At 50.6% G+C, this 21,374-nt stretch overlaps 10 protein-coding genes across 10 annotated transcripts; 6 read left to right on the top strand and 4 right to left on the bottom strand.

The window, feature by feature from the left end:
• Window positions 1-2,355: 2,355 nt before the first annotated feature.
• M436DRAFT_58220 (putative cyanamide hydratase) lies at window positions 2,356-3,097 on the bottom strand (the record flags this gene model as incomplete). The annotated part of the gene is made up of 2 exons (XM_013567283.1): window positions 2,356-2,858; window positions 2,887-3,097. Coding segments are annotated over 2 exons (714 nt in total), but the record flags the coding sequence as incomplete, so codon positions are not given.
• Window positions 3,098-3,801: 704 nt separating this feature from the next.
• M436DRAFT_58128 (putative monocarboxylate transporter) lies at window positions 3,802-5,140 on the top strand (the record flags this gene model as incomplete). Its single annotated transcript, XM_013567265.1, has 3 exons — window positions 3,802-4,335; window positions 4,383-4,619; window positions 4,670-5,140. The coding sequence occupies 3 exons, from the start codon at window positions 3,802-3,804 to the stop codon at window positions 5,138-5,140; spliced, it is 1,242 nt and encodes a 413-aa protein (XP_013422719.1).
• Window positions 5,141-5,507: 367 nt separating this feature from the next.
• Window positions 5,508-6,446, bottom strand: M436DRAFT_58228 (uncharacterized protein; the record flags this gene model as incomplete). The annotated part of the gene is made up of 1 exon (XM_013567286.1): window positions 5,508-6,446. One exon carries the CDS (start codon window positions 6,444-6,446, stop codon window positions 5,508-5,510), a length of 939 nt encoding a protein of 312 aa, XP_013422740.1.
• Window positions 6,447-7,436: 990 nt separating this feature from the next.
• On the bottom strand, window positions 7,437-8,306 carry M436DRAFT_86302 (uncharacterized protein; the record flags this gene model as incomplete). Its single annotated transcript, XM_013567321.1, has 1 exon — window positions 7,437-8,306. One exon carries the CDS (start codon window positions 8,304-8,306, stop codon window positions 7,437-7,439), a length of 870 nt encoding a protein of 289 aa, XP_013422775.1.
• An 898-nt stretch (window positions 8,307-9,204) lies between these two features.
• Window positions 9,205-9,837, top strand: M436DRAFT_58224 (uncharacterized protein; the record flags this gene model as incomplete). The annotated part of the gene is made up of 1 exon (XM_013567284.1): window positions 9,205-9,837. One exon carries the CDS (start codon window positions 9,205-9,207, stop codon window positions 9,835-9,837), a length of 633 nt encoding a protein of 210 aa, XP_013422738.1.
• A 780-nt stretch (window positions 9,838-10,617) lies between these two features.
• On the bottom strand, window positions 10,618-13,359 carry M436DRAFT_58119 (uncharacterized protein; the record flags this gene model as incomplete). Its single annotated transcript, XM_013567263.1, has 2 exons — window positions 10,618-10,916; window positions 11,181-13,359. The coding sequence occupies 2 exons, from the start codon at window positions 13,357-13,359 to the stop codon at window positions 10,618-10,620; spliced, it is 2,478 nt and encodes an 825-aa protein (XP_013422717.1).
• Window positions 13,360-14,753: 1,394 nt separating this feature from the next.
• Window positions 14,754-16,154, top strand: M436DRAFT_86299 (uncharacterized protein; the record flags this gene model as incomplete). Its single annotated transcript, XM_013567320.1, has 1 exon — window positions 14,754-16,154. One exon carries the CDS (start codon window positions 14,754-14,756, stop codon window positions 16,152-16,154), a length of 1,401 nt encoding a protein of 466 aa, XP_013422774.1.
• Window positions 16,155-16,479: 325 nt separating this feature from the next.
• On the top strand, window positions 16,480-17,952 carry M436DRAFT_58089 (putative ammonium transporter; the record flags this gene model as incomplete). Its single annotated transcript, XM_013567260.1, has 3 exons — window positions 16,480-16,899; window positions 16,956-17,788; window positions 17,841-17,952. 3 exons carry the CDS (start codon window positions 16,480-16,482, stop codon window positions 17,950-17,952), a joined length of 1,365 nt encoding a protein of 454 aa, XP_013422714.1.
• Window positions 17,953-18,496: 544 nt separating this feature from the next.
• Window positions 18,497-19,858, top strand: M436DRAFT_58072 (uncharacterized protein; the record flags this gene model as incomplete). Its single annotated transcript, XM_013567255.1, has 1 exon — window positions 18,497-19,858. The coding sequence occupies one exon, from the start codon at window positions 18,497-18,499 to the stop codon at window positions 19,856-19,858; it is 1,362 nt and encodes a 453-aa protein (XP_013422709.1).
• Window positions 19,859-20,643: 785 nt separating this feature from the next.
• M436DRAFT_58242 (uncharacterized protein) lies at window positions 20,644-21,175 on the top strand (the record flags this gene model as incomplete). Its single annotated transcript, XM_013567289.1, has 3 exons — window positions 20,644-20,760; window positions 20,823-20,975; window positions 21,047-21,175. 3 exons carry the CDS (start codon window positions 20,644-20,646, stop codon window positions 21,173-21,175), a joined length of 399 nt encoding a protein of 132 aa, XP_013422743.1.
• Window positions 21,176-21,374: the final 199 nt, after the last annotated feature.

Raw genomic sequence — 21,374 nt, 5'->3', positions numbered from 1 at the left:
CAAAGGCTCACATTTCGTGCCCATGGACAATCCGTCAGAAGTGGCAAAAGCGTCAGCAGACTGGTTTGGGCAGGAGATGGAACGATGGACTAACTCAGAGCGGGAAGAAAGATCTTCTCAGGAAGCTTTGCCGGTAGGACAGAGAGTTGAGTTGAGTGATGACAGGGAATTTTGGGTGAAGAAAGTCTATGCCAGTCGGCAGCCTGGTGGGGCGTCGTCGGTAGCCAAAGCTGCGAAGTTATAGTCTCTCAGGCCAAGTATACTTGTGCCCGTAACAACATTCTTACGCCCGCTCAGGTCGACTCTATGGCACCGTGCTGCCCTCAATACGCCACCTCGGTCCGATCATAAGGGACACTCACTTTGCTACAAATTCGCACCTTGCATGATTTGGTGTCATGGGCGCTGCGCGCAAAGTTTCTACGTTTATCATGACTGCCTGTTAGTTTGTGCTATATAGCAAACTTATCAGAACATTTCATTTGTCGAGTCATCGCTCCGGATCGTGTGTACGCCTTGCTTCCTCACCCATGAGGTATTTCCCCCCGCGAGTAGTGGTTTTGGCACAAATGGTGGAGAGGAGAGAGTCAGTGTCGACGTGGATGTAGGACATCTTGACCGCAAGCTCGTCGAAGGCCTCTACGTACCACGTTCCCTCAGGAATGCCGACTTTGGAGGAATCTCAAGATAGATGCATTCCATCCACCAATTGGCAAATACAGAACGATCGGAGAGTTCAAGAATACCGTCGACGACAATCGCTATGCCAGCAGGAAGGCGAGCGCTGTCGATCGACATCATTAGACAGGGTCACTGAACAAAGATATCTCTCGATAAACGCGCCAAAGGTATTTCACGGGCCATGAACCTGATCAGCCTTCCTCAACCTGCCTGCTCCCTCTCTTCCACTCACCGTTCCAGTTGCTTTATATTTTGTCGTCAAGATAGGAGGGTATAGGCGGTCGAATTCCCTGGTGAAGAGGGCAAGACCGGATACCTTCGCTTTATGTATTGAGCTATCATGCTCGCCATCCCCGAGATGCATATGGATTCTCTGTAGCGCAGTGATAAGTGTCTCGCCATTCTCGGTATCAAAGCGATTGCGGTGACGAAGTTCCTCTTGCATTGGTGCTCCTTGGCCGGATCAGACAACTACGCGACCTTAATGATTACTATGAATCTTTTGAAGCCCATGCAAGCAGCTCCATTGCTTGGAATGTCGGTAAATTTCTTCAGCACACCACAGGCACTCTTTGCCTGTGAAGTTGATTTTTCGAGTGGAGCCAGACGGCAAGTATTGGCTCTCGTGAACGAGGAGGTCAAGAATGAGAGCGAGCTATTCGTCCATGCCTTATTCGGAGAGGTTCAGGTACGTGCATATATTCTTCAACATCACCGGTTGCCATCGATTACGACCCAGATCCCTGCGAACGTCGATTCAGAGAGCTCAGTCTCACAGTCACCCTCTGAGAGATCAAAACATCATAGATCGTCAAGTCCACGACACACTAACATCTTGACCCATATCCCTACCATTTGCGGAATACCATAACTCCATGATGGGGTCATGAATTTAGTGTGTTTCTTCTGTTTACCTACTTTTCGCTGCCGACGGCTTCATGAAGCTCGGCTTTGTACGACTCGCAATCCTCACAGACGGGTGAGTCTTCCAGTCGCAGGTTGACTCACGATGATGATGGTGAGATGGAGAACTCTCATGGTAGGATTCATACGTGATCCGTAGAACATATTCCCCTGTTCACCTTTTCAAGTCATTACGCTATGAGAAGAATCAGTCTCTTTGGGCTGTAGACCTGGTGATACATAACACGCCACTTTCTCAACTGATTGCAGAATCAATTGGTGGCGATATGCGCCCTTTGTGGACATAGAGAGGCACATCTGAGAAGGGTATCGCGTTGTCTCTGCGCTGAAATCTTCTGTCAACTTTCTGATTGAGTGGTGGTGGGCGGAGAAGGGACTATGAACAGAACTATCTGAGGAAAAGCAAGCGTTAGCTTGTATGCTATTGGGGACAGTATTGTCTTGAAGTGCTCTGACAAGCCGATGAGGGAACTATGGGCTGATTTCCGCGCGTAAGACCTCCATCAGAGAACTGACCCGCTCCCCTGATGAAGAGCGTAGCGAACCAGGTCGCATCCTGGTCCGTCCAAGCGCATGACGAGGTCACCTGTTCATAGAAGTCAACTTTGCACATGCACTAGCGGTTGACCTTTTGTTTGGTGTCATCAAGTCTGAGATGGCAATGACATGGAACGCATAGGAGAAGAAACGATGACATTATTTTCTCATATTTGAGAGGCTGCATGATCCACCATCTGCTCCAATATTGAACTAGTACCTGTTATCGTACGGTGCCATCAGCTCGCTGTGTTGTACAACTTGAGGAAATCTCGGTGTAGAGGCAGTGGTCTGACACCAAGGCTTGATCGACACTTCTTCTCTGATCTTCGTGGAGAAGCAGACCGACCATTCTCTCCTCAGGTAGTTCTTTACGACATCCTTAATCGTATCTAGATGAATATAATCAGCATGGCAGCCCATGTTGTTAAATTGAGTAGTCAATTGAGTGAGCAGGCCGATTGTGGTGATATTGCCAGTCTCCACGGTATCTTGGTGACGGATAAGTGCTTCAGCGACGATCTCGGCCTGAGTTGCTGGAGAATTGAGTTTCTGAAGCTGAGCCATGGCTAGGTATCCGCCATAGAATTCGAAAGACATAAGAGTGCCACGGGTCTGCTTGTTAACTGTGTCAATATTGTGGAACAAGCATGTCAACAACCATGTCTCGGCGCTGAACTTCCAGTCTGGGAATCGTTGAGACGCGATCGCCATGCCTATGTTTACATCTGTTAGTGTAGAGACGCCGGTGTGAGAAAAATTCCATCTCGCCGTGATAGACAACGCGCATGCTATGATTAAAGGTGTGCTCTGGCAACTCTTGCTTAACGTGCTCCATTACAGCTTGAACAAGAAGTGTGTCTGGCAACGAGATAGCGCTATAGAGCTGTGGAATAGGTGTCTTGTTCTTCTTCTCGACACTGCTTCGTTGTGCGGGGTCGCATGATAGCGATGTCTAGCCATATTCGATAATTTGCTCTTCACGCGACTGGCTCATGATGGAAGTGATAATGAGGGAATAGGTCAACCGAGAGAAAGGAAAGGATGTCTCGAAACTTGATGTTCCTAGGGAATTGCTTTGTTTGATGTATCTGAGATTTTAAGTTGTGGTTACATCATCGTTCGTCAGATGTCTGTCGTCTTTTCTCACGTCCGACCCGTCTGCGTGTCACGATCTTAGGTGCCAAGATTAGCAAGCTCGGTATCACCCTCAGGGCCGGAATTCGACCAACGCGAACTACTCGCGCTACTAGGCGTAAAGTACCGCGTTTCAGGCAACAGCTAAACCCCGGGCGGTACTAGCCACGTGTATAGTCGCGTCATAGTCCCGTTTTTTTCGCGTTGGTCGAATTCCGGCCCTGAGGGTGATACCTTTTCCCATACGACAAGAGTGACTCAATCATCCTCGAAATCGATTTCTTATTAGCTTGCCCTAGGCTTGGTGAACTCTATCTATCTCTTCCTGGCTGAAGATGTTCAACTGCCACGACTTTTGCGCTCCAGGATGCAAAAGTGAGTCATACAAGATTCTTAAGAGTATACTCAGCGAGTATTTGATGCATGCCACCCAAACTTGGAGAACGCAATCCTCTCTTTGCCAAAATTTCCTGCTCATTCCTGTCTTTCCTGGAACCCTACAGTGCACGCCCAACACCGACAATGCCCCCGGATACAGAAGCTGCTGTGACCCTGCGTCACTCTCTGCCCAAACAGCAATCCAATTGGAACGAGGCTATCCGACTCGAACCGGTCAAGCGTAGTGGTAAGGACAGCCAGATCCCAATTGTCCAACAGCGCCAGGATGAGACTTCTCCACCAACCCCACAGGAGAATTTCGATGAGTGGGACAAGAAGGAGGGCTGGCCAGCTGTTGCGGCCGGTTCTGCCATATTTTTTGTATATCTTGGCCTGGTATATTCATACGGTATTGTGCAGCTCCATCTTATCGAGAGCCAACTTGCAACTGTCTCGACTTTGTCTTTCATTGGATCTGTAGGTGCAGCAATGTCTCCTCTTACTGGTATGGTGGTTGCACGGATCATCAAGCGTTTCGGTTGCAGAAAGACTGCGTTTGCTGGAGGTCTCTTCTTAGGCCTCGGAGAGGTCACTGCGTGCTGGTCTACGGGATCAGTGCCTGCCATGTTCATTACCCAAGGAGTTTTGTTCGGTATCGGAGCCGCCCTGTTGTTTCTGGTATGTCCAATTCAATTCTCATTTGCATCCCTGACTCATCTTCGTAGCCAGCTGCAACTGTCCCGTCTTTATGGTTCAAGAAGAATAGAGGATTGGCGACAGGTGTTGTGTTTGCTGGCGCAGGCATAGGTTCTGCTGTGATTGCACTGACCCTCGATAAATTGATCGGCATCACTAGTCTGGAGACAGCCTTGAAAATTCTGGGGGTTTCTGCATGGGCTATCTCCCTTCCAGCATCTTACTTTCTCAAAGCCCCTGCGGGACGCGGTGGCACAGTGGCTGAAGTACCATGGTAAGTTCTCTCTTATGCCAGCGAGTCATTCTCGCATGTAAGCATCAGCGCCTATTTCGTAACGTGAAATTCCTCATCATGCTCTTCATGGGAGCAGTAGCAACATTCCCTCTTTTTGTCCCCCCATTCCTGCTCCCGCTCTATGCTGCATCGGTCGGACTCTCTAGCCAGACCGGCGCTGCCATCCTCGCGGCTTGGAACATCGCCTCCGCTCTTGGTCGTATCGGCATGGGGTTTGGAGCCGATGCCTTCCTAGGGCCCATCAACAGCCTACTCATCTCGCTTGCTCTTATTGGACTGAGTGCTCTCGCACTTTGGCCCTTCGCTTCCTCCCTCGGGCTTCTTATATTCTTTTCTATCCCGAACGGCATCGGCTCCGGTGGCTTCTTTAGCTTGATGCCCGTCGTCGTTGGATCGATTTTCGGGGTAGGGCAGCTTGCAGGTGTCATGGCGATGCTGTCTACTTTTCGGACGTCTGGATATGTCATGGTAAGATCATATACAACTTACTGATCATGGTTCGCATTCAATTTCAATTTGCCATGTGGGCGAAGTGAGACTGAATATAGGCTGACGATATTTTGAGACAAGGAAGGCACGTAACATTATCTGTTCGTAAGCTATGAGTGTCGAGGAGGCAAATCATTGTCCCATTATAGCAATGATTTGTACCTGACTGCCTCTCTGATCATCGACATGTACTTCTCCACGACGATTGACTGATGTTTCTTGTTGCGAACCAGTGTCTAGCAAGATCCTTGTAACAAGCACACTGACGGTCAAGTTTCGGCAGGTGAACTTGCGCAGCAACAGAGTATATGCATGGCTTCCGATTTTTCCAATGGGTCAAAGAGCTGACGGCAACAAAACTATTTTTCATTTATATGACCTTATTACCAAACTCATTCCAGCCGGCCGTAGCTTCCACAAGCAAATCATCTACGCCTTCAGCCATGGTTCTCACGCCATTTTCCTCAGTCCACACCACCCTGCTTCCCCAGAACAAGAAACTCCCCGGACTGCCCTCCCACCTCCACTGACAGATCCTCCACGCAACCCACGCATAATGCCCACACTCATCAATCTGACCTTTAATCTGACTGATTGGCGAATACAAACTCAATAGCCACCATTCCCACCGGCCCGGGAACATGCGAAACCATTCAGCGCCCATCTTTTTGTAGCCCCAGTAGGCGGAAAGCAGTTGCATTATATCAGCCATTGCCACAGCGATGGCGCCGATATCCTTGAATATCGAGCCATAGCCGGTGAGATAGGCGAGTGGATTGAGGTAGGACCAAGTCCAGTGCATATGGGAGAGATGAGCGGGATTACAGGCGATGAAAGCGATGGGTTGACGGAAGATGGAGATGAGGAGACTCGTTGCCACAAGACATATTCTGGCTTTGTGGACCTTTTCGGCGTAGTAGTCGTTGCCTTGGAACATACTTTGCTGGAAGAGAGTTTCTTTGCATACAGGACATGTGTTTTTGCTAGAGTTGATCCAGTCGAGGATATCCTGATTGCAGAAGACATGGCCGCAAGAGAGTTTTGTGGGTGAGTTTGTTGCGTCTAGTTCATCCCAGCAGGTTGGGCAGTGCTCTCCTTGCACTGGTGTTGGGTGTTCTAGTGGTTTTAAGGCTGCCAGATATGGCTTTTTGGTCGGTAGAAGTAGATACTCTGGACTTGGGATTTGTGAGGGAAAGAGGTGGTTCCAGAATATCGTTAGTGTGAAGATGAGGGCAGCATAGACCGGGTATTTGAACAGCGGAGCTGCGAAGCCAGTAGCCAGGACCAGCGTCTTGAGTAGTCGTGGCATTATGTTGTCGTCTTGCGTGTCGTCTGGCGAAAGAATATATTGAAGAAAGGAAGCTGTTTGTGCTTGGATATAAATGGTGTTTGTATTAAGGTTATTCTGCCGAGAAGGCAGCGGAGGATGTGGGGCACGCGCCGAATCCTTCGACAGACAGGCGCATCGAGTTATCAGGACCAATGAACACCTGTTGCGATGAGCTTTTATCGCAATGAACAGGTGTTAAAGAGTCATGTAGAGGCAGATGGCGCAGAGTGGTGTAGAATTACCTGGTGGAGGCTGAGAGACTCTATATCCGGATATCATGATCACCTGCACCGGAACGAGCGGGCAGGACAAAACTCGCGCCGAAGATCACTTGAACGACGATCATAGGAGCTATCTCTGGCGAAAGGTCATTCCACTGGGCGACTATATACATAATGATTCCTCCCTGAATGGTAGCCGTTAATAGCCAGAGATGATCAGATAGTCTAGAATGCAGTCAAGTAGATTGGGGTAATCTTGTGTAGAATAGTTTTTGTCTTGATATGCTGTCATGACAAAGGAAAAAGGTATGTACGTTGTGATCATCAAGTTTTCGTCATAGGGGTTTAGCGAAAGAGCGCTGGGTTGGAGTGCTGAACAGCACGATGGCCATGGAGTTTCCTACGCGTCCGCTGATAATAGACTGCACCCATGCCGAAGAGGATGGCTAGTATCGCAGTCCGCTAGGTATGGTCTTCAAAGTCGTCGGTGACTTTCGTGTGACTTGTGAGACTGGAGCTTTCCGGACTCTTGCACCTGTGTCTCTGCGCTTGGCTATGATGGTGCGAACGCATCGGGTAGGGATCGAGTGTCAAAGCTGCCATGAACGATGATCCAGTGTCTATCGTAATTAAGCGGCCCTTTGAAGGCAATGTTTTGACCGCTAATCGTCGTTCTGACATTTTGGAGGGAAGCCGGCTTCCTCTCTCGGGTTTTGGCGGTATCGAATATAGAGGCAGGACATGCCGTTCAGTCATACTGCTCATGCTGCTTGTGCAAAGCTTTACGCATCTCAGTGTTCCCGATGCATCCAAATCCGAAGGCAGGCAAGATACGGAAGCATCGCACGATAGTGGTAGAAAGCAAACCAGAACGGGTGATTCCCACGACTCTCTCCATCCAAGGCACATGGTGCTGTCTCGTTGTGAGATCCAAGCCAAGTAGATGCAGCGGCGTCGCAACAATCTGCGTCAGAGCGGGTACTGATAGCTGAGAGATGGTCTGGGGGGAGACTGCCAAGTTGTCCGGGACAGCTGCGGCTAGACGCGGCGCAAAGGTAAACGATCCGAACAGCGTCAACGCGTCACGTACGAGCCAAACAGTTGTTGCGGAACGTGAAGGACGGAGTTTGGGCATGGGGACTGTTGCAGTCGCTGCAGCTGCAGCTGTGTTGGCTACTCGGGATGGCACCCGAGCGAACATCTGAGCAAAGCGAACATCCTTGTAGACTCCGAGGGGGACATTGACCAGGAACGCAGAAGCACCGACGATAGCGCCAACATGCTCCGGGGTAAGTCGTTCTGAGATTGTTTCTGCGACATTGGCGACTCCATAAGTGCCAGCGTAAAGACTCCAGACAATTCCGAATGGCAGTGATAGCATGAATTGGCGGGGAGATTTGAGCAGCGACCAGGCTTGATGACGGAGACTTCTCAGCAGAGGTTGGTTTGATGCGGCCTTTTCAACAATGGCTCTGTCGATGATGGTCACTGTGGGAGCGACCAGAGTAGCGGAGAGAGCAGCAGCGGTGATATCACCGGCTAGAAGTTCCCATATGCGTGTGCTTCTGGTAAAGATGAAGGATGGCGACTCTCTGTGTGTTTGGTGTTGCATGTCCATCTTCACGGCCGATTATGATGGAATGAGAGTGGGTGTGAACGAGTGTGAGTAGGAAACGATTGCGATGAGAGATGCAGGTCAAGAGCAACGACCCGACCTGTTATCTGCATGACGAGTCAAGGCATTTTTCTCCTGACACATCGGATGTTGTTTGACGAAAGTTCGGTTTGCGGCGGCATTGTTTTTGTTGGAAATTAGAGCTGTGCACCGATGCACGCTGGGGATCGGTCAGTGCGGCCACTCGGCGCGCTGATACTGACTCTTCCATCTTTGAATCTCCAGAGGTCATTGTGGTCGTTGCTTCTTGGTATCCCTGACTAGTCGGTATCCCTGGTATATTCCACCTACACATGGCACAGTGTACTTGACGACTGTCGGGAGCCCTGCCGTACAGCTATCGAAACGCGTACCGTGACGCTGCGGTTGAGCTTTTTGGGAGGCCGATTCTTTGCCGCTTGTGGTTAGCGCCCATGTCATGGTATCGCATCTTATCAGATTGATGTCTGGATGGTATCCGACCGACACCGAGTCACGTCCGCCGTCCACCTCGGCCTTGTTTTCATCGTCCTGTAGGTGGTTCAAGAGCATGTTCTCCTTTGCCTGGGTCTTCTCACAGTCTGTTCGACCATGTCTCCGACCATGGACACGCACTCCTTTTCTACCCAGCCATGTATCCTTCTCTTCCACACGCCCAATCGCCATCACAAGAGTCCAGCGCGAACAAGAATCCGAACAAGCGCGTGCCGCCCGCCTAGCCCGGAAGCGTCAGTACGAAAAGACACGTCTTGCGAATGAGAACGATCAAGAACGAGAAGCACGACTTTTCCGACAGCGTCAGTACAACAAGCTGCGGCGCGCGAATGAGACTGCTGAAGCGCGAGCTGCCCGTCTGGCTCGTATGCACGAGTACAGAACAGCTTGTCGTGAGTGTGAGACTGACAAGCAGCGACAAGAACGCTTGGCTCGTGAACGACAAGCCAGGGCCGACTCGCCCCAGAAATTCCTGGCCTACCAGCGCAAGTTCGGGAGGAAACCAGAAAATAGAGAGAAGACGAAACAAAAGAACAGAGAGTATCGCAAAAAGCATCCCGGTGTGGAACATCTACAGCATGAGCAGTTGAGCATCCGGCGTGCGACCAGACTTGTCGAGCAGGTCTTCTCCGGTCGCTCCAAAACCATAGCCAACACTTACACATGGAAGACGCACACCCCTGTCAGCTTCGATGACAAAGTCGAGCATCACTGTACAGCTTGTCATCGGTTCCGCTTCTTGAAACACTGGTGGAAAGAGAAGTCCCGTCCAGAAACAACGGAGACAAGTTCCAATCACGACCGCTACATGTGCAGTCGCTGCTTTGCCAACGACTGGAATCTGGTCGTGCCCGAGACCTTTTCTGGCAGACTGCCTAGATTATTCACCTCTCCAGACTACCCTCCGCCATTTCGAAAGGAGCGACTCAAGGCTAACAAATCGGCACACGATATCAAGAAGCAACACGAGGAAGATGAAAAAGAAAACGAGCGTTCTTGAGCAGACCTAGGGTCATGTTACGCAGTCTGGAGTCGCACACTCTACACTGATACTCAACGATCGTTCGACGGAGTATAGGCCCCGCCCTCCAATAGCTCGAGCAAAACTTGCCCAATCTCCCAGCCCATGATGTAGCACGAGACTGCGATCATGTCAGGCATGTGTCCTTCAATTCTCATCATCATTTTCATAGCAGCAACACACATGGACCCCAAACACTGCCTCCAAACCAGCAATTGCACGACTCCCGATCATGTCTTGTTTAACCCCCACCTTCGAGGCCCATCATCACTTCTTCACGTAGATAGGCGTGGCTCTCGAGTGTCTCCTCCGCCTTGCAGGGCTCGCAACAAAGCAACGCACTGTCTGCTTGTCACGTCTGGTCGGCTCACATGTTCTGAATGATGTTGCCGCCTCACCCCTGGATCCAGCGTTGCTTAGTCACATGGCATTAGGGCTTCGGCTTTTTATCAGTTCTCACTTTTCGCGACGCGCGAGGTACACCAAGTCGGGGATTTCTTACACAGCAATACCTCAAGGCAAGCGAAACACACGTAGCTTATCTCATGCAAAGATGTCGGTTATCGAGCAAGACATCATAAACCCTCGATTAAAGGAGTGACTCGGTTGGATATTATGACGACAGGTAAAACAAATTGCAAAAGACAGACGAAAAGAGACCAAACCTTTCAAATCACTTCAAATCGTGCACCATCACACTTCCACTGCCTCAATATCTCAATTTCACACTCGTCACTCCCATCTCATTGTCTTACACCATCACCCTTCCTTCCTACAAACACCCACCAAACAGCTCACCCCACTGCCCACCTTGCCCCCCTGCTCAAGCACACCACAGACCTGCCTTACCGCCTCGACTTCCGCATCTTCCCCACCCATTTCCCTAGCCAACCTATACACCCACTGTTCCCAGAGCCTAGCGCCTAGCAAGCCAGTGACTGGGCCAACGGCCGCGGTGCTGCCGGTGTATGCTGGAGGGTAGAAGGATGGTTTGCCAGAGGCGTCGAGGAGGGGTTCGCCCGAGGGGGAAAGCATTGGGGTTTGGTGGTGGATCGTGCCTGCGGGTTTGATGGTTTCGTCGTTGATGGCCGTGTCAGGTGAGTTGGGAGGGGCTGACGAAGAGTTTGAGGATGTTTTGGATAATGTAGCGGGAGTGGGTCTTGTGGCGGCGGACTTCTTGGGAGAGGTGAGTTTCTTTGCAGCAGTGCCTTTGTCTGTCTGGGTAGGTTTCTTGCCGCCTTTGACGCCTACGAGAGCAGCAGGAGGAGCAGGAAGAGCATTGGCAGGTAAAGCACGGTTGGGTGCCTGCGCGACCATAGGACTCTTGATAGTCTTGCCCTCATCCTTCCACGTAGGTTGCACTTCACCCATACCCAAGAACATCCACATCCTCTTGACATCCCTGAATCCGGCATCTTCAAGTCTTTCCAAGAAGTGCTTCGTGGGTTCTCGTTCGTAGCCGCGTTGCTGCAGGTTGTATCCGAATTCTGCATTCATCACTTGGCCCCAACAGTCTGCTGTGACGTTGCTGAGGAGGGCGTCGATGAGGCTGAAGTCGAGGTATCCAGAAGGTTTGAGCACACGATGCAGTTCGCCGAGTGTGGAAGTCCAGTGTTCGGTCTTGAGGAGCGAGTGCAAGGTGCGTGTGGAGATGACATCGAAGGTGTTGTCTGCGAATGGCAGAGAGTAAGGCTTGTCGACGTAGACGGAGACGTGGTTGCAAGGGGCTCCCAAGATTTCCGTGCTTTCGTCAAAGTAGACTGTACAGACTTTGGCGGTGGGAAAGGAAGTTGCGATACACCAGCCCCAGTCTGCATTGGGCTTGCCTCCGAAGTCGAGGATCTGGGGTGCGGTGATGGACTTCATGTGTGCAGTAATTTCTTTGGTCAGCAAGGCACCGCCACGGATGTATGACAGCGCTTCGAGCTCCCAGAACTGTGGAGACACTTGCTCAAGGACCTGACGCTCCCTTTCGACAGCAGCAATAGTCTCCCTCTTCTCGTCGTCTTCAGGCGAGGGGGTAGGTAGCATGGTGGAAATTGGGCGACTGCACACTGGCCGACTGGGCTCTGCGATCTCGAAGTCATTGTGCAGCGTGCGCAGGTAAGCGGACTGGAAGTTGCGACGCTGGATGTGCATGGTCTCGAGGCGAGATTGGCGGTGAACAAAGACGTCTGATGCATGACGGCGAGACATGATTGATCTGAAGCCGGCAAGGAAGATAAAGTCTGTGTCAACATCTGAAGCGACAACCACAGAAGGTGAAGCAGGCGCAGAGACTGTTGTCGTCGTGTTCGTCGATGGTCTTGGTGATGGCGCAGTGCCAGGCGCAAATCTCACGCTCTTCTTAGACGGACTATTGTTAGCCGACACGAGCGATGGCGAAGTCATGTTGGGCGTAGTTGGCGACATGACCTCTTTGCTAACCATGGTGAACTGGTCTTCTAACCAACCCTTTGTGCGTTCAAAGTGAGCCAACGCTGACTGTTTTAGTTTCTCCTGATATTGCTCGTTGTACTCGCTGGACAAGGGCAAACGTACGTTGGGGATGATCTCTGCGACTTCGACTGTCGGGTCGATAGATGAAAAGACGTCCTTGATTGCCGTAGGTGGACCGGAAGGAAGTGCAGAAGTGACGATTGTTGTTGTTCGCACGCGTTGATGTTGTTCACTTGCGCTTCCACGCCAGGGAACACCATAGAACTTTTCCGCAACGCTGGTCGAGGGTTCCGGTTTGCGGATTGCCCAAGTCTGTGCGGCTACTGGAGCAAGTGAAGAAAAGAAGCCACCAGGTGAAGGCACACTCAAAGCAGAAATTGGATCTTGTGCAGCTGGGTCCTCAGAGTCGACTGTCAGCAAAGCAAAGTCTAGCCGTACGGGAGTGGTCTTGATTATTTCTCTCATCTCGAGCGACGCTTCTTCGGGCACTTCGAGTACAGTCTCAATGACCATTTCCCTAGCGACCTCTTCCGGAGACAGCTGGTGTAATGTTTCGAATGCATCTGGATGAAGTTGGCAAGGTGGCTCCCATTCATCAACTACTTCCTCTCTCGAAGCGAGATCCGGAGTCGATGGACAACTGCTCAAAGCAAGCTCCTCTGACGTCAAACTTCCATCCAGAGATGGTGTAGAAGTACCACTGGGTACCCTCAATCTCTGAGTCTGCCAGACCGAGAACGCAGAAGAAGATGCCAGTTTGGAGGCAGGCGACAAACCCACAGGTAACAAACCCTGTGGCTTATGGATAGACGGCCATTGGGAAGGAGATGGTATGACAATGGAGGGGTATCTGCTACGTTCCTGGTTTCCCACATGCTTCTTGACAGATGCAGACAACTTCAAGGGCACTTCTTCACCTTCACTGTCCGTAAGATCGTAGAGGCTGTCAAAGCTCGATTTGGAATCGCGTTGGCTCCACATTGACGAGACTACAGAAGTGGCGTCTGTCGCTGGTGTGATGGTTGCTGCCAACGGTCGGGGTGTGGGCACGTCGTCGGCCATGGGTGAAGTGATCATGAGCTTTGAAGGATAGCGATACGAGGTCAAATTGATCTGAACCTCATCTTCGATCAATGTAACACGAGCCTCCCTCCGAACCTGCAGAGGTGGCTGATAAACTGTTGTTGGTAGAACATATGTCGCCATTATTAGGTATGTTGTATCGTTTTTTTTGCTGTGATTTTCTTTGTTCGATGCTTGCTCGGGCTTTTTGGTGATCTCCCAGTATAATCGTTGCTGTTATTATGAATATATGCAAGTTGACAGTCCGGCCAGCGGATGCGAAGATTGAATCAAAGACAGAGGAAAGAAAGGGCACAAAACACAAAGTCGCAAAAACAGCAGTTCTGAGAAAGAGAAACAGGTCTGGGAATGGGCCTCTCAAGATGCTTAAGTCACTCTACCTTGGCGCTTAATCGAGGCAGTGGAGACCTTGTGGCTGCCACAAATATTGTTTCATACGCAATATCAGCAAGCAGGCAGCGCTGTCGTATATCCCTATCCGGGTTCCAAGAGACTGCCGGGTCAGGCTACCTGAAGCCTAGGCAAGAAGTGCAGGCTGGTCATTGGCTTCCAGGTGAAGACGTGCAGCATCTTTGCAGCGTTTATTGGCAATGGCGGCCATGCCTCGAAGCACACGCATAGGTTCCTGCATTCATCTTGCATCCGCTTTGTTGTGGTTGGTCAGGCTATCGCCCGGTATATGCAGCGCTACGTGGGCGCTTAGAGAGCGAGCCATTGGATGCTCAGGTGTCACACGCTGTGCGACTTGCAGGACTCATATGTCGTGGCATGGTGGTCTTGGCAACGCTCTCCAGAAACAAAGACTCGAGATGACTTGTTTTTCGAGTATGAAGACAATCGTTTCGAATACACATGTTGGTGAAGGAAGAGTGCAGGGCCTGATTAGAGGGAAAAGTCGCCGCTTCAACTAGGGTCGACGTCCCCACAAGCTCGGTCAAATTGGGCAGTTGCGAAAGACCGGCACTGTACATTCCAAAAAACATTTCTCTCTACGAGATGACAGGACAAAACAACAAGCCTCACAATATCGGAGCTCTCACACTTCACATCGTGCTTAGAGGCATCAACGTGTAGTCAGCGGCTGAATCGATGCAATCACGGCTGAAATGTGCTTCAGTCATTGATGAGATGGGGCGACCCTGTTCCGCGTGCGGTCAGTGCGCAAAAACTTTTGCCAAATCACTACGATTACCAAGCATTTGTCGCGACCATGTAGTCTCATCGTCGCTGGGTCGAGTAGCCATTACTTTGCAGATCTGGACAATACATTGTTCTGTTTCCTGAGATCATAGCGCATCGTCACCCTGCCGGATCGCTGGTTCTGAATCCTGATAGGCACCATTTCCACAAACATCTACCAGCGATCATCAATCATGTCGTATCAACGGATATTACGACTGGAGTCTTTACCGGGCGAGGTACTCGATGAGATATGCGACTCTCTCAACAAGAAGGAGTTGAAAGCACTCCGTCTGTCTTCAAAGAGGATATCTTCTATCGCGACCGCCCACCTGGCAAAGGCTTACATGTTCAACCTTTGCTCCTTGATGACTCGACGCAGTCTAAACAAGCTGGCCGAAATATGCGCGCATCCTCAGTTCGGGCCCCATGTCCGTAAGGTACATCTGTCCTCTGGCCGCGTTCACCCCCGAGAGATGCGAGCACTTATCGAAAGAGTTGAAGATATGCAGCGAAGGATACCGCCTCCAACTTCAGCTCAAGTCAAGCGGGCGAAAGCAAAAATGCAAGATGCCATGAACAGATCTACCAAAGAATACGAGCTGGAAGCTTCGGGCGATGCGGTTGCTCTACTTTCCCGCGCCTTTGCCGCACTGCGCTCTTATAGAACACCGATCATCCTGGACATCTCAGACTTTGAAGTGTCGCAATGGGATCCGGTCACTTTGTTTCTTGACAAGTACAACCACTTTCATGGCGAACCAGAATTGTGTTTCAAGTCGACTATGGAGCCTTGCCTTCAAGCAATCTTCGACACCAAGATGCATTTTGACGAGATCGAATTGACTGTCGACACACTCCCGATAGACCCCGACGAGAGAGGCTACAACACAGCTGAGATGCGCTCGGAAGACCTTGCATTGTTTTCCAGCCTGAAATCTGTGTCTCTCGACTTGAACAACACCTTTGACGATGCCGGAACTCAATCTACTGGGCACATACTGTCGTATGCCCGCTCGCTCGAGCATCTGGTCTACAGGCAGGGGTGTAATGATTTAAACCGCGATAGCTGGCTCACACCGGAACAACAGCCAGCACTTTTGAATGACCGCCAGTTTGAACGCGCTGACATTGTCCTGGGATCTGTTAAATCCAGTGGTCTGAAGTCGCTCTGTCTAGAGTACACCCCGATATCATACCTGGTCCTCATCCAAACCCTGGTAAAGCATGCCGATACCTTGACTGATCTACGAATCGCCAACGCATGCCTACGTGGTGGTACCTGGGCTGAGGTTTTCCTATTAGTCAAGAAGACTTGTCGATTTGTAACACAGCTTGAAGTTGAAGACCTCAGCCAGGCCAGACCGGACTTGAAAGATCACGAGTATCGTCCACTCGTGTTGCCTGAGGAATGGACGTTCTTGACAAGTCGTGGACGAGCAGGAGTGGGCGAAGCTCTGGAGGAACTTATTTCGGCTCCATCCCTAGAGACCTTGGATATAATGGACAGAAGAATGCGAGTACAGACCATTGAAGTCGATCCTAACTTTAACACTGTACATTTGTCGGATGATGAGATGGACTTCGTTGTTTAGCGAAGACGAAACCGCAGCTTTGTAAAGCCTTTGGCCCATCTCGGCTACCAGCAACAAGCAGTCACAACTAATTTGCCTGATGAACCTTTGTGTACTTCGAACTGTCCATTGACAGGGAAGTAAGATCGCCCATCTTTACCCCGGCCAAGATACATACCCGAAACGGCAATCCTTCTGACCACTGACCTTATCGCTATCTCTCGACCCCACACTTGTGTTATCTCCATGTTTGCGGCTATGGAGGAAATACATATATCAAGGTGCTCAAGACATGTTGAGGATAGAAAGTTTATTCTCACAAGTCACATCTTGCTCGTCGCCCAACATGATCGCTGCCACCGAAGTTCTCAAAGCTTGGGAGGCTTGTGACAAGACAGATTCAGCATTCATCCTCGTCTGCAGTGTCTTTTGCTGGCCGATCATCCCCGCTGTCGGTCTTGGATACTCCGGATACTCCACACGACGTAGTGGACTGGCTTCCTTTATGCCAGCTTTGCTAGCTGTCGCTGTCTGTACGATTCAATGGTGGCTATTCGGATACTCACTGGCCTATGGTGAGGGCAATGGCTTCATTGGCGATCTCAAGCACTTTATGCACCTCCATGTTCTGGCTGAGCCCGTTGGAACAATTCCTGCTATTCTTTTCAGCGAATTTCAACTCATCTTCTGCGCCACTGTATGTGCCATCGCAATTGGTGGTGCTTGCGAGAGAGGCAGACTCCTACCTCTTATCCCTTTCATCTTCGTGAGTATCTCCTGCTAGTGACTACTAAGCGGAAAAACAGCTTACACTGGTCACAGCTCTGGGCGACATTCGTCTACTGTCCACTGGCACACATGGTATGGGGCGGAGGCTTCCTCGGACAACTTGGTGCCCTCGATTACGCTGGAGGTGGCCCCGTTCACTTGTGCTCAGGAGCCACAGCAACAGCCTTGAGCATATATTTGTCGCACCCGCTCTTCCGCTCGCGCAAATCTGCAGAAAGATCACCAGCTCATCTGGTGCTACACAAACCACACAACACGTGGAGCCAATTGCTTGCCTTGGTCACCATCTGGGGCTCCTGGCTTGCCTTTGATGCCGGGACTACACTTGCCTTCAACTTCAAGTCGGTGATGGCTATGTGTGTGACGAATTTGTGTGCTGCTTCTGGTGCGATCACCTGGGCTTTCATGACCTACCACGAGACTGGCAAGTGGTCACTGGACTCGACTTTCTTAGGCGCCATCAGTGGTCTTGTCATGATAACGCCTTCGGCTGGTTTCATCGACATGTCCACGGCATTCTTTTTCGGCATCTTTGGTGCGTTCATCTCCAGACAAGCTCTGCGTATCAAGTTCACAGATATGGCAAGAAGGTGGAAGTGGGTTGACAATGGTGACACCTTTGCTACCCATTGTATCGGTGGATTCGTCGGCACAATTGCAACAGGCCTGTTTGCGCAGAAGGGGATCGCAGCTCTCGACGGGACAACCGAAATTATTGGCGGTGTCTTTTTTGACGGCAATGTCAGACAACTGGGTGTTCAGATTGTGGAAGCCCTGATTGGGTTTACGTGGGCGTTCAGCGTCTCGTATATCCTTATCGCCTTGATTGATTGTGTTCCAGGCTGGGAAGTTCTGGCGACCGACAAGTAAGTCTGATTCCAACTCGAAAGTCACAGTCACAACTAATACAGGTATTAGGGATGTCATGATCGGTATGGATGCGTCGCAGATGGGCGAGTCTCTGTACGAAGACCAATGGAAGGGAGAAGAGGATTATCAGCCATTCGCCGCAACGATTCAGCTAGAGTGAGCTTATCGACGGGCCAGTCTTATGAGCATCATATGTATGTTTTTCAATCGACTGTGACAATATGTTCAATGCTGTATGCGTCCCAGCTCTTGTGCCGATTATATGCGTGGAGTGGCAGGTTCCGAAGGCAGGAGTGGTCAAAACAATGTCCAATCTCGGCCTAGTTCAACTGTGGGCCAGCAGATCCATTGGTCAAAGCGAGCTGATTGGCGTCCGCCTGGTGGACTTCTTCTCTCTTCTTGTACTGGCTCGCAATGGTCACATGGAGATATCGATATCGATAGGAAGGCTTACCTGATATAATCGCATTATGGCAAGCATGCTGATGGTTTCCAACGCCTGGATAAGCTGGCTCCAGCGGTTCGGCATAGTCTCGATCGACCGTCATTACATCCACCCCGGCATGCGTCTCTACGTCCTGGGTCTTACTGCAGGCCTCGCACCGGAAGATTGATCGCATCTCAAGCTCTGTCCAGATACGTCAGATAACCAATCTGTATCGTCAAGCATCTGGAATTCATAGCAACGATATCAGCTCTCAAAGATGCCTCCCAAACGAATCAGAGTGTCCGAAGGATCGTGCTGGAGATGTAAAGACCGTCGAGTCTTGTGCGACGTGAAAAAGCCAGTGTGTGCGCGCTGTGAGGCTGCTGGTACCAAATGCGAATATGGCGTACGCTTGAAGTGGGCGAATGGAGTCGCAGCTCGAGGACGCTTTGCAGGTCAACTGCTACCTGTTCAATCACCTACACCGCCACCTCGAATTCGGTCTCCATCGATGCCTGACGATTGGCAAGTGCTTTACTTCTCCCGGGAGGTCCTTCCAAGATTCAGTCTTATGGACGGCGGACCTGGTATCGACCCAGCATGGCTTGTCACCGACTCGTCCATTCACCAAGCAGTCATCGCTGTCGCAAACGCTCATCGATTGTTCAAGAATCATGCCGTTCAGGATGAGACTTTGTCACTGATCAAACAAGCGCGATTGACGGCTATACGATCACTACGAACACGACTTCAGGACTCTTTCGATCTAGCACACGCCGTCACTTTCCCCTCTAGCGTTTTGCTTTGTATGCTGGATGGTATCATAGAACCGCAAGAGGATGGTCCCGCAGCAGCTTTCCATCTTCGTGGCGGACGCGCGATTCTCCAACACGGAAACCACCTCACAGAGGTTTCTTCGAACAAATCAGGGCCAATGTCGTTACTACTTTCAGTCTACGCCACCATGGATCTGACTTACGCGATAATGGGTGGAGAGGCACCACATCTCGGCCCAGATATCTGGCTTCAGCTAGCTGATGGCGAAGCATGGTGGACAGGCATCAGTGACGATCACGCTTTTGTCGATATCATGGCACTGTTCGCGCAACTAGCCCAACTCGGCCACCAAGCCCGCATCACCGGCCTTCCAGTCCCAGTACGGGAATTACTCGAGATTCAACTCACACTTGGGAGGACCGAAACTCGGCTTGATAATTTGTCAGTAACGTCTTTGGCAGAAGATGGCAGTCTGTCTATCGATGCTTTGGCCGTCTTTTGCTCAGCGTACCGAGCCAGCGCCCGCATCTACATGTATCGCGCTCTCTGCAGCCTTGAAATCTCCGATGTGCTGGTACAAGAAAGCGTCCAGGAAGGCATAGATGCACTTCAACAAGGCCCCGAGATTGGAAAGCTTGCGCATTGCTTACTGTTCCCATGTCTGATGATAGGCACTCACTGTATTGATCCTGAGGCTCAGCAGACTGTATTGAGCTCACTGGAGATTGCTGGCGACTATCTCTCTTTCGGATCTGTCAAGATCATGGAGCGTTTTCTGAAGGATGTTTGGGCAAATGGGGATCCCGACACGGACTTTTGGACCATGATGCAATCAGTGTCAGGCAAAGCCTTCATGTTCTGAGTTTGCACGAGAAACGAATCGTCTTTGAACTTTTCATAAGTGCTGAATTCGAGGCAGACTGACCCCGACTCCGTCGCATATCAACGAGGAAGGGGAAGCGCAAGTTCTTGGAAGCAATGAATTTACGGGTTGAGGACTCTTGTCCATGCTCCTGCTTACAAAGTTCTCCTCAAAGCTTCGATCTCTGCAGGAAACTGAACACCAGGTCCCACGCAGCATACACCAAGATCACGCCATGTGGAGTCCTGCGCATGTCGTTGGACGAACTCGGTTTCAGAGCGACTCGAAGCCGTTGGCCGAGCAAAAGTGTGGTATACGCGACGTTGGATGTATTTCAACACTTTCGATGAGGCACACATGCTTTGGTAGTACAGGGATGGACTTTATTCGATCTGTATCGTACTCCCAGTGTTCCTGCATCCAGCGCATTCAGTCCACCAGGAACAATGGCCTGACGACCAAGCACGGTATCGTTGGGATGTAAGGAGCGAGGAGTACAGACGGAATCCGTCCGTATAACAATGGGAGCTAATCTAGCCCCAATACAATTGTGAAACCCTCCGAAGAACCACTTACGAAGGGTTCGAAAGCCTCCAATCCCTCCATGTACATGGTATGGGTTTTGGAAGGATTACCTCCGCCCTTCTCTATGCCATATGGGTAACCTCGTAGCGCTCTGCTCTGTATATAAATCGACCACTTTACCCTCTTGTGGAAGTTGTACAAGAATCAACTATCATCAACACTTCTACCTTCCAATTCAAAATATACCTCCACCACTCGCTATGGCTCAAACATCCAAGCGCATCCTCATCGCGGGCCTTGGCCGCCACGTCGCTGTATCTTACGAAGTAGGACCTAGACTCGGTATCCAAAAGACCAACAGACAAATAGTGCTAGATGTAAGAATGACCTGCGAACCTCTGCACCCAAAACATCGCTCTCATGCTCATCAACCAAACAGGAAATCGACAAAGCCAGAGCTGCAGGCTACGAATGCTCAAGTATGGATGTGAACCCCGAACAGCCCGAAGAATCGATTAATCAGATCAAGAAAATGTTGACGGAACAACGCCAAGATCTGTTCATCATAGGTTTTGGACTCAGAGGAAACGCCGTATGTGGACTTCGACCTACGCTGATGCGTTTTGCCCGCTTATGGACCGATGTGCTGACGACGAGTGCTAGACTCTGACTGCTTTGTTCGAGAAAGCTGTTAATGTGTGTGTCGCACTGTCGCCTAGCACCAAGCTTGGATTCGCACCTGCACCGAATGAGATGTATAAGACGATCTTGAGGGTGCTGTCAGAGAAATGATCGAGTGGAGAAAGAGTGTTTCTTCTGTCAAAGGCTTGCATCATTTTCGACACGGCGCTCCACCGCATTGAGATCTGTAATGGTAGAGCGCTTCCTTCCCATATGCAAACGTACAACGCGTGTAGCTATCAAAATGCACAGTGTTCTCGAGAACTGGATTGTATTCATCGAGACACGGTATCATCCAGGCTCCCTCTGG

The sequence above is a fragment of the Aureobasidium namibiae genome, assembly GCF_000721765.1.
Source record: "Aureobasidium namibiae CBS 147.97 unplaced genomic scaffold scaffold_27, whole genome shotgun sequence".
Lineage (NCBI taxonomy): Eukaryota > Fungi > Ascomycota > Dothideomycetes > Dothideales > Saccotheciaceae > Aureobasidium > Aureobasidium namibiae.
This window is presented reverse-complemented; position numbering and strand designations above follow the sequence as displayed.